At 38.3% G+C, this 10,475-nt stretch overlaps 1 protein-coding gene across 2 annotated transcripts in view; it reads right to left on the reverse strand.

The window, feature by feature from the left end:
- LOC139558964 (major histocompatibility complex class I-related gene protein-like) overlaps positions 1 to 10,152 on the reverse strand; it is a 41,565-nt gene extending 31,413 nt beyond the window's left edge. The window contains exons 1-7 of one of the 2 annotated variants that reach the window (XM_071374510.1): positions 9,942 to 10,149; positions 8,346 to 8,621; positions 7,943 to 8,236; positions 7,541 to 7,825; positions 6,733 to 6,852; positions 6,454 to 6,507; positions 6,028 to 6,113 (exon numbers count right to left, since the gene is read on the reverse strand). In XM_071374510.1, the coding sequence (XP_071230611.1) occupies positions 6,043 to 6,113; positions 6,454 to 6,507; positions 6,733 to 6,852; positions 7,541 to 7,825; positions 7,943 to 8,236; positions 8,346 to 8,621; positions 9,942 to 10,005 (1,164 nt within the window). In that variant the 5' untranslated portion in view covers positions 10,006 to 10,149 and the 3' untranslated portion in view covers positions 6,028 to 6,042. Of the gene's footprint in view, positions 1 to 6,027; positions 6,114 to 6,453; positions 6,508 to 6,732; positions 6,853 to 7,540; positions 7,826 to 7,942; positions 8,237 to 8,345; positions 8,622 to 9,941 lie in introns of those variants that run through there. The other variant, XM_071374509.1, reaches the window with a different exon arrangement.
- Positions 10,153 to 10,475: the final 323 nt, after the last annotated feature.

Genomic DNA, 10,475 nt, shown 5'->3' on the forward strand with positions numbered 1-10,475 from the left:
ACCAAAAAGGGTTCTCTTATGGGGACAGTTGAAGATCCCATTTTTCTAAGAATGTACCACATGATTTGTGATGAAGGTGATAAAAGTAACCTTTGCTATTAAATGCAAACATGCCAGGTCTGATTGTATTGTTCCTTAACCTGCCTTTGGAAAACACCTTGAAGACGTATTTGCTTAAATGCCAGGAATTAATGTTAGAAGTCAATCATTCTTACTTGCAATTATAATCTTCTCAGAAAATAAAGAAATTGAACCTTTGCTGCTTATAGCAACTATTATAACAGTAAAACATAATATGTCCTCTACAAGTTTTGAAATAATGTCTTACTTGGTGTGGTGGTCAAGTTCGAATTGGTCGCTCCATTCCAATTGCCTGAAAGTAACAGAGTCATGTGAACAGAATAACTTCGCAAGTACATGGTTAAGTCTGATTCATTGATGTTGTGCTATATACTGATCGTATACATGTCAGACTTCTAGGGGTAAAACGCATGATATTGTATCAACAGTACCATTTAGAGGCCTGGATCCCAGTAGGTGGTATAGCTTCTTGTCCCCATAGGAGAACCCTTTGAAGAAACCTTCTTGGTTCAAGGTAGAAACCTTTCCACAGAGAGTTCTACACAGAACTCAAACGGGTTCTACCTGGAACCAAAATGGGTTCTCCTATCAGGGTTCTACACGGAATTCAAACGGGTTCTACCTGGAACCAAAAAGGGTTCTCCTATGGGGACAGTCGAAGAACCCATTTTTCTAAGAGTGTACCACATGATGTGTGATAAAGATGAAAAAAGCAAACATGCCAGGTCTGATTGTATTGTTCCTTAACCCGCCTTTGGAAAACACCTTGAAGACATATTTGCTTAAATGCCAGGAATTCATGTTATAAGTCAATCATTCTTATTTGTAATTAGAATCTTCTCAGAAAATAAAGAAATGGAAGCTTTTCTGCTTTTAGCAACTATTATAACAGTAAAACATAATATGTCCTCTACAAGTTTTGAAATAATGTCTTACTTGGTGTGGTGGTCAAGTTCGAATTGGTCGCTCCATTCCAATTGCCTGAAAGTAACAGAGTCATGTGAACAGAATAACTTTGCAAGTACATGGTGGTTAAGTCTGATTCATTGATGTTGTGCTATATACTGATCGGTATTGTCCAGAACAACATGTAGCCAATATGGGGCTATTCATCAGTATGGGAACATGATTGATGTGTAAAAACATGGATTGGATGGGCTGTCATTCATTTAATCCTCACAAGACGTTATTAAATCAATGCAAATGACCATCATGAGTTGACCCATCATTAGACACATCCCTACCAGATCATTGGTATTGCTGTGCTACTGCTTTACATGTCAAACTTCTAGGGGTAAAACGCATTATAATACATCAACAGTACCATTTAGAAGGGTCTGGATCCCAGGAGGTGGTATAGCTTCTTATCCCCATAGGAGAACCATTTGAAGAAACTTTCTTGGTTCAAGGTAGAACCCTTTTGGTTCCAGGTAAAACCCAATTGGGTTCCATGTAGAAACCTTTCCACAGAGTTATACACGGAACTCAAACGGGTTCTACCTGGAACCAGAAAGGGTTCTACCTGGAACCAAAAAGGGTTCTCTTATGGGGACAGTTGAAGATCCCATTTTTCTAAGAATGTACCACATGATTTGTGATGAAGGTGATAAAAGTAACCTTTGCTATTAAATGCAAACATGCCAGGTCTGATTGTATTGTTCCTTAACCTGCCTTTGGAAAACACCTTGAAGACGTATTTGCTTAAATGCCAGGAATTAATGTTAGAAGTCAATCATTCTTACTTGCAATTATAATCTTCTCAGAAAATAAAGAAATTGAACCTTTGCTGCTTATAGCAACTATTATAACAGTAAAACATAATATGTCCTCTACAAGTTTTGAAATAATGTCTTACTTGGTGTGGTGGTCAAGTTCGAATTGGTCGCTCCATTCCAATTGCCTGAAAGTAACAGAGTCATGTGAACAGAATAACTTCGCAAGTACATGGTTAAGTCTGATTCATTGATGTTGTGCTATATACTGATCGTATACATGTCAGACTTCTAGGGGTAAAACGCATGATATTGTATCAACAGTACCATTTAGAGGCCTGGATCCCAGTAGGTGGTATAGCTTCTTGTCCCCATAGGAGAACCCTTTGAAGAAACCTTCTTGGTTCAAGGTAGAAACCTTTCCACAGAGAGTTCTACACAGAACTCAAACGGGTTCTACCTGGAACCAAAATGGGTTCTCCTATCAGGGTTCTACACGGAATTCAAACGGGTTCTACCTGGAACCAAAAAGGGTTCTCCTATGGGGACAGTCGAAGAACCCATTTTTCTAAGAGTGTACCACATGATGTGTGATAAAGATGAAAAAAGCAAACATGCCAGGTCTGATTGTATTGTTCCTTAACCCGCCTTTGGAAAACACCTTGAAGACATATTTGCTTAAATGCCAGGAATTCATGTTATAAGTCAATCATTCTTATTTGTAATTAGAATCTTCTCAGAAAATAAAGAAATGGAAGCTTTTCTGCTTTTAGCAACTATTATAACAGTAAAACATAATATGTCCTCTACAAGTTTTGAAATAATGTCTTACTTGGTGTGGTGGTCAAGTTCGAATTGGTCGCTCCATTCCAATTGCCTGAAAGTAACAGAGTCATGTGAACAGAATAACTTTGCAAGTACATGGTGGTTAAGTCTGATTCATTGATGTTGTGCTATATACTGATCGGTATTGTCCAGAACAACATGTAGCCAATATGGGGCTATTCATCAGTATGGGAACATGATTGATGTGTAAAAACATGGATTGGATGGGCTGTCATTCATTTAATCCTCACAAGACGTTATTAAATCAATGCAAATGACCATCATGAGTTGACCCATCATTAGACACATCCCTACCAGATCATTGGTATTGCTGTGCTACTGCTTTACATGTCAAACTTCTAGGGGTAAAACGCATTATAATACATCAACAGTACCATTTAGAAGGGTCTGGATCCCAGGAGGTGGTATAGCTTCTTATCCCCATAGGAGAACCATTTGAAGAAACTTTCTTGGTTCAAGGTAGAACCCTTTTGGTTCCAGGTAAAACCCAATTGGGTTCCATGTAGAAACCTTTCCACAGAGTTATACACGGAACTCAAACGGGTTCTACCTGGAACCAGAAAGGGTTCTACCTGGAACCAAAAAGGGTTCTCTTATGGGGACAGTTGAAGATCCCATTTTTCTAAGAATGTACCACATGATTTGTGATGAAGGTGATAAAAGTAACCTTTGCTATTAAATGCAAACATGCCAGGTCTGATTGTATTGTTCCTTAACCTGCCTTTGGAAAACACCTTGAAGACGTATTTGCTTAAATGCCAGGAATTAATGTTAGAAGTCAATCATTCTTACTTGCAATTATAATCTTCTCAGAAAATAAAGAAATTGAACCTTTGCTGCTTATAGCAACTATTATAACAGTAAAACATAATATGTCCTCTACAAGTTTTGAAATAATGTCTTACTTGGTGTGGTGGTCAAGTTCGAATTGGTCGCTCCATTCCAATTGCCTGAAAGTAACAGAGTCATGTGAACAGAATAACTTCGCAAGTACATGGTTAAGTCTGATTCATTGATGTTGTGCTATATACTGATCGTATACATGTCAGACTTCTAGGGGTAAAACGCATGATATTGTATCAACAGTACCATTTAGAGGCCTGGATCCCAGTAGGTGGTATAGCTTCTTGTCCCCATAGGAGAACCCTTTGAAGAAACCTTCTTGGTTCAAGGTAGAAACCTTTCCACAGAGAGTTCTACACAGAACTCAAACGGGTTCTACCTGGAACCAAAATGGGTTCTCCTATCAGGGTTCTACACGGAATTCAAACGGGTTCTACCTGGAACCAAAAAGGGTTCTCCTATGGGGACAGTCGAAGAACCCATTTTTCTAAGAGTGTACCACATGATGTGTGATAAAGATGAAAAAAGCAAACATGCCAGGTCTGATTGTATTGTTCCTTAACCCGCCTTTGGAAAACACCTTGAAGACATATTTGCTTAAATGCCAGGAATTCATGTTATAAGTCAATCATTCTTATTTGTAATTAGAATCTTCTCAGAAAATAAAGAAATGGAAGCTTTTCTGCTTTTAGCAACTATTATAACAGTAAAACATAATATGTCCTCTACAAGTTTTGAAATAATGTCTTACTTGGTGTGGTGGTCAAGTTCGAATTGGTCGCTCCATTCCAATTGCCTGAAAGTAACAGAGTCATGTGAACAGAATAACTTTGCAAGTACATGGTGGTTAAGTCTGATTCATTGATGTTGTGCTATATACTGATCGGTATTGTCCAGAACAACATGTAGCCAATATGGGGCTATTCATCAGTATGGGAACATGATTGATGTGTAAAAACATGGATTGGATGGGCTGTCATTCATTTAATCCTCACAAGACGTTATTAAATCAATGCAAATGACCATCATGAGTTGACCCATCATTAGACACATCCCTACCAGATCATTGGTATTGCTGTGCTACTGCTTTACATGTCAAACTTCTAGGGGTAAAATGCATTATAATACATCAACAGTACCATTTAGAAGGATCTGGATCCCAGGAGGTGGTATAGCTTCTTATCCCCATAGGAGAACCATTTGAAGAAACTTTCTTGGTTCAAGGTAGAACCCTTTTGGTTCCAGGTAAAACCCAATTGGGTTCCATGTAGAAACCTTTCCACAGAGTTATACACAGAACTCAAACGGGTTCTACCTGGAACCAGAAAGGGTTCTACCTGGAACCAAAAAGGGTTCTCTTATGGGGACAGTTGAAGATCCCATTTTTCTAAGAATGTACCACATGATTTGTGATGAAGGTGATAAAAGTAACCTTTGCTATTAAATGCAAACATGCCAGGTCTGATTGTATTGTTCCTTAACCTGCCTTTGGAAAACACCTTGAAGACGTATTTGCTTAAATGCCAGGAATTAATGTTAGAAGTCAATCATTCTTACTTGCAATTATAATCTTCTCAGAAAATAAAGAAATTGAACCTTTGCTGCTTATAGCAACTATTATAACAGTAAAACATAATATGTCCTCTACAAGTTTTGAAATAATGTCTTACTTGGTGTGGTGGTCAAGTTCGAATTGGTCGCTCCATTCCAATTGCCTGAAAGTAACAGAGTCATGTGTACAGAATAACTTTGCAAGTACATGGTTAAGTCTGATTCATTGATGTTGTGCTATATACTGATCGGTATTGTCCAGAACAACATGTAGCCAATATGGGGCTATTCATCAGTATGGGAACATGATTGATGTGTAAAAACATGGATTGGATGGGCTGTCATTCATTTAATCCTCACAAGACGTTATTAAATCAATGCAAATGACCATCATGAGTTGACCCATCATTAGACACATCCCTACCAGATCATTGGTATTGCTGTGCTACTGCTTTACATGTCAAACTTCTAGGGGTAAAACGCATTATAATACATCAACAGTACCATTTAGAAGGGTCTGGATCCCAGGAGGTGGTATAGCTTCTTATCCCCATAGGAGAACCATTTGAAGAAACTTTCTTGGTTCAAGGTAGAACCCTTTTGGTTCCAGGTAAAACCCAATTGGGTTCCATGTAGAAACCTTTCCACAGAGTTATACACGGAACTCAAACGGGTTCTACCTGGAACCAAAAAGGATTCTATCTGGAACTCAAAAGTGTTCTCTTATGGGGACAGTTGAAGAACCCATTTTTCTAAGAATGTACCACATGATTTGTGATGAAGGTGATAAAAGTAACCTTTGCTATTAAATGCAAACATGCCAGGTATGATTGTATTGTTCCTTAACCTGCCTTTGGAAAACACCTTGAAGACGTATTTGCTTAAATGCCAGGAATTAATGTTAGAAGTCAATCATTCTTACTTGCAATTATAATCTTCTCAGAAAATAAAGAAATTGAACCTTTGCTGCTTATAGCAACTATTATAACAGTAAAACATAATATGTCCTCTACAAGTTTTGAAATAATGTCTTACTTGGTGTGGTGGTCAAGTTCGAATTGGTCGCTCCATTCCAATTGCCTGAAAGTAACAGAGTCATGTGAACAGAATAACTTTGCAAGTACATGGTTAAGTCTGATTCATTGATGTTGTGCTATATACTGATCGGTATTGTCCAGAACAACATGTAGCCAATATGGGGCTATTCATCAGTATGGGAACATGATTGATGTGTAAAAACATGGATTGGATGGGCTGTCATTAATTGAATCCTCTCAAGACGTTATTAAATCAATGCAAATGACAATCATGAGATGGACCATGATTAAACACATCCCAACCAGATCATTGGTATTGCTGTGCTACTGCTATACATGTCAGACTTCTAGGGGTAAAACACATGACATTGTATCAACAGTACCCTTTAGAAGGGCCTGGATCCCAGTAGGTGGTAGAGCTCCTGAATTACCAGCACCTAAAACAATGGAGCAAGGTGTTAAAACCAATTATGAAAGTGGACAAAAACAGTGGAAGCATATAGGTATGAAAAATAATTATACAATACTTCACTGTTTGACCTCCTGACTTGAGATTTACTAAAGTCATGCACTAATGCCAAAAAGGGCACTGAAAACCCTACTCTGTACAGAAATGACCATAATCGCTCCAGTTTCTCTCATACACAATATAAGAAACTTACATATTTTGCCTTTCCTCCAAAGAAACAGCATGATAATTATGCCAATGGCAGCAGCACCACCAATGATGATGATAGCAATGATAGCAACTGTGGATTGGCTACAATCACGGCATGTTCCATCTGTATGTAAGACAAGAGGACATATTAAGCATTCACTAGGTACAGAACACACCTTCAACATAGTAGTTTGAAGGATTTTATTGTAATGGAATGGGGGGTTAGTTGAGCTAGTGAAGGGGGAGCGTGATGCTCGAGGTAGGTAGAGGTTTGTCTGTCCGTAGAAACAATAACAAAGTGGTCACACCTCCTGTATTTTGGTAAAAAGCGGTGGGATGGGCTTGGAGAAATGTAACCACTCCCAAGTTCATAGACAGAGCTATGGATGCAAGGACTGACCATCCATGTTATTCAAATGACAGTTTTAACCACGTTCTGAGGCCATACAGTGTTTGTTTACATTTACATTGTTTACAAAACACTGGAATAAAACAAGCTTGTATCTTGGGATTTGATGGAGTACGACAGTAGAACTAAGCTCATGAGGCATTCATAAGTTATATTCTTCAAGATGCAATGGGTATATATCATTCATTTAAGTCCAAAAATGGATGTAGCAACTAAGGATTCCAGCTCTAACAACAAAATCCTATACATTGAGCTTGAAAAAAACTGATGACTCACATTTAAATAATCTGCATTCGTGACCTTATAACACTCAGAAACATTTTACTAATTGATTTTACCATAATTGCTAACCATGCTAATAACTGTTTTTTTGAAAGTATATTAAATACTAGGACAACCTTACCCCATTTTTTCACAATTGACTCATTCAATGTTGTATGGCTGACAAAGCATTCATAGGTTTGCTTGTCTGCCTCTGGGATCTGCACACTAATCCTGATCTGGTAGGTGTCATCATTATTGGGTAAGACTCCGTCAGACTGCACTCCATCTTTATCAGTCAGTTGGACCCCATTCTTCTTAAAATGAATTATCACATCTTTGGGAAAGAAATCTGTCGCCATGCAGGTCAGGCGGACATTTCCTGCAGTTTTGGCCTTATTAGCAAAAACATAGATCTTTGGAGGGGCTAAAGAGGAAAGAAACAGAGAACACTCATATTTCATTTCTGATCTGACAGGTCCCTTTCTGTTAACCAATCGTTAGGCTACACTATATAAGGAGATTAATATTCATAAGTACTCACAGTCAGCGCTACTGAAATCTTTTCCTCCATATGCCATGAATTTGGACAGCCAGTCCACACACTCCTTCTCCAGGTAGCCCTTGGTGTACTGGTTGAGGATCTGCACCCCGTCCCACTTCCTCTTAGTCGGCAGAGCTTGATCGACTGGTGCCACCCACTGCATAGTGGCATCATCAAAGGCCAGGAAGTCGTCACCATCGTAGCTGTATTGGTCAGTGCCCTTTATGAATTTCAATGTGTCGTCTGGCTGTTTGTCAATCTCACATCCATGCCTCCACTGAAGGATATGGACATCTGAAACAAAAAAACGAATAATGAAAAAGAAGGTAGATAGATAATTACCCACAACTTAAGAAAAATATAAATGCTGAGCGTAGGACAAAATGCAGGTGTGGTTTCTCACCAGTGTTGTTGTTGTGCCTCATGCGGTCCATCAGGATGTTGACGTTGACTTTGAACCACTGCTCCTTGCTCTTGCGTGACTGAGTGCCCTTTTCCCAGTAGTCTGCTGGCAGCTTCTCCCTCATCCAGTCCTGTTTGGGAATCTTCTTTTTATCCACACTGTCATAGTAATCGATCTGTTTGTCATTCAACAGACCCATGGCAGTGAACTCATGGATACCAGGCAATTCAACTGGCTTTGAGAGGGCAGTGTAGATGTAGCTCAGCGAGTAGAACTCTGTAGGGGAAAAATAAACATTGAGATAATTTGTCTCAATTCTCCTTCTCTCCATGTTAATCAGCCATGCTGTAAAACATTCAAATTGCACTACGCATAAATAGCTCTGCCATTTCCTGGTTGCTAAAACTCTAATAGTTAACCTAATTTCAGTTTGTGCTAAAATAAGCTAGTATAGTGTGTAGAGAATCATTGTACCATCTAATCAGCTGTTTGACTGGTGTACAAAAACAAAAGTAAAAGAAGCAAAAAGAAGCAAAAACAAAACTTAAGAACAGAAAGCATAGAAATAGAGTACATTGAACATATCCACTGCTTCTTAGAAGTGCTTTCAATTAGAATGATAGATCTATAACTCACATTTTTATGGGAATTTGGTCGTGTTGCCCAGAAAGTTACATATTGCCCCCAGGAAATCCCTGTCAAATACTTAGGTCTATCGTCTCTTTAAGGGGCCAACTAGTCAAAAAATAAATGGCTATGAAATATCATAGCAGAGATGTCATACTATGGCCTTGCATCATGATGTCTACAGGCCTATTAAAAATCTAATCAAATCAAATTTAGACCTTACCGTGAAATGCTTACTTACAAGTTAGGTCTACGCATGTTGTATTCGGCGCATGTGACAAATACAATTTGATTCGATTTTTAATAGGCCTATAAGGACTACACCAATGTAACCTAAACTACCATTTAGACGTCATGATGCAAGGCCATAGTATGACTTCTCTCCTATTACATTCATTGCCTATTGAAGTAGAAGTGGAACACATTCTGCAATTTATCAAAAACAAATGTATTTACCTAATTATTATAATCAATTAACACTATTGATTAAGTTAAACTATTTTCGGAACTTGTTGATTAGGCATATGAGTCGTCAAAATATTAAGAAAACAATGCATTTCCTGTTTCCTGTGTGAGCGTTTCATATTTTTGTTAAACAGCAGAAGTAATTTAGCTACAATGTAAAATGTCAAACATACCAGCTAACAACATGATCAGGCAGCATATGTGTTTTACAAAAGGTTGATCATGGGGGATTTCATAAGCCTAAACAAAGTAACTGTATCATCTTTCCTTATGGCTGGCCTGTAAGTGCGCATTAGCGAGTAACTGTAATCAATAAAGTGGAATAACGCACATAAGGTTGATTACATAGCCTATAAAACGCAATAAATCAAATATATTGTAGACTATGCTACAACAACAGACCGCTCATATCAGTTGGTAAACGATTTTTATTATGCGTTTTATTTTTATCCAGCAGTAAACTTTTACTTTCACTTTTGACATTCGAGTAGGTCTACAACTTACCGCTTTGGCTCTGAACAATACATTCCGTCGAGAAATAAAAAACAAGTAACATAAACGTATACATCTTGTAAACTACGTTTTTACAGTTTCCTTGAGAGGTACAGTATATGTTCGAGGTACAGCAACTGAATACCCCCAACCTTCACAAAGTCCGGTCTGTTACAACCGATTACTGCCGCGTTCAAGTACTAGTCGGAAATGGGACTTTTCTGCCTCGCTAACTGGTTGTAGTTATAAACGTACCGTGTTCAATGTTAGCAAATTGGACATTTTAGTTTCCTAGTTGCCAACTAGCGTGTGAACGCGGCATAATTCGCTTTTATTCATCCAATGATTTTTGAGGACTGAATAACGTGGCCTGTTATCAGGTAAAATAGACGAATATACGTTTCAGTGGCTGTGAAGCCTATTTGTTTCCCTTATTGGTGTCAAATCAAACGTTGTCACATGCGCCGAATAAAGTGTATACCATACCGTGAAATGCTTACTTACAAGCTCTTAAGCTCTTAACCCACAGTGCAGTTCAAGAAAGAG

The sequence above is a fragment of the Salvelinus alpinus genome, chromosome 29 (genome assembly GCF_045679555.1).
Source record: "Salvelinus alpinus chromosome 29, SLU_Salpinus.1, whole genome shotgun sequence".
Classification (NCBI taxonomy): domain Eukaryota; kingdom Metazoa; phylum Chordata; class Actinopteri; order Salmoniformes; family Salmonidae; genus Salvelinus; species Salvelinus alpinus.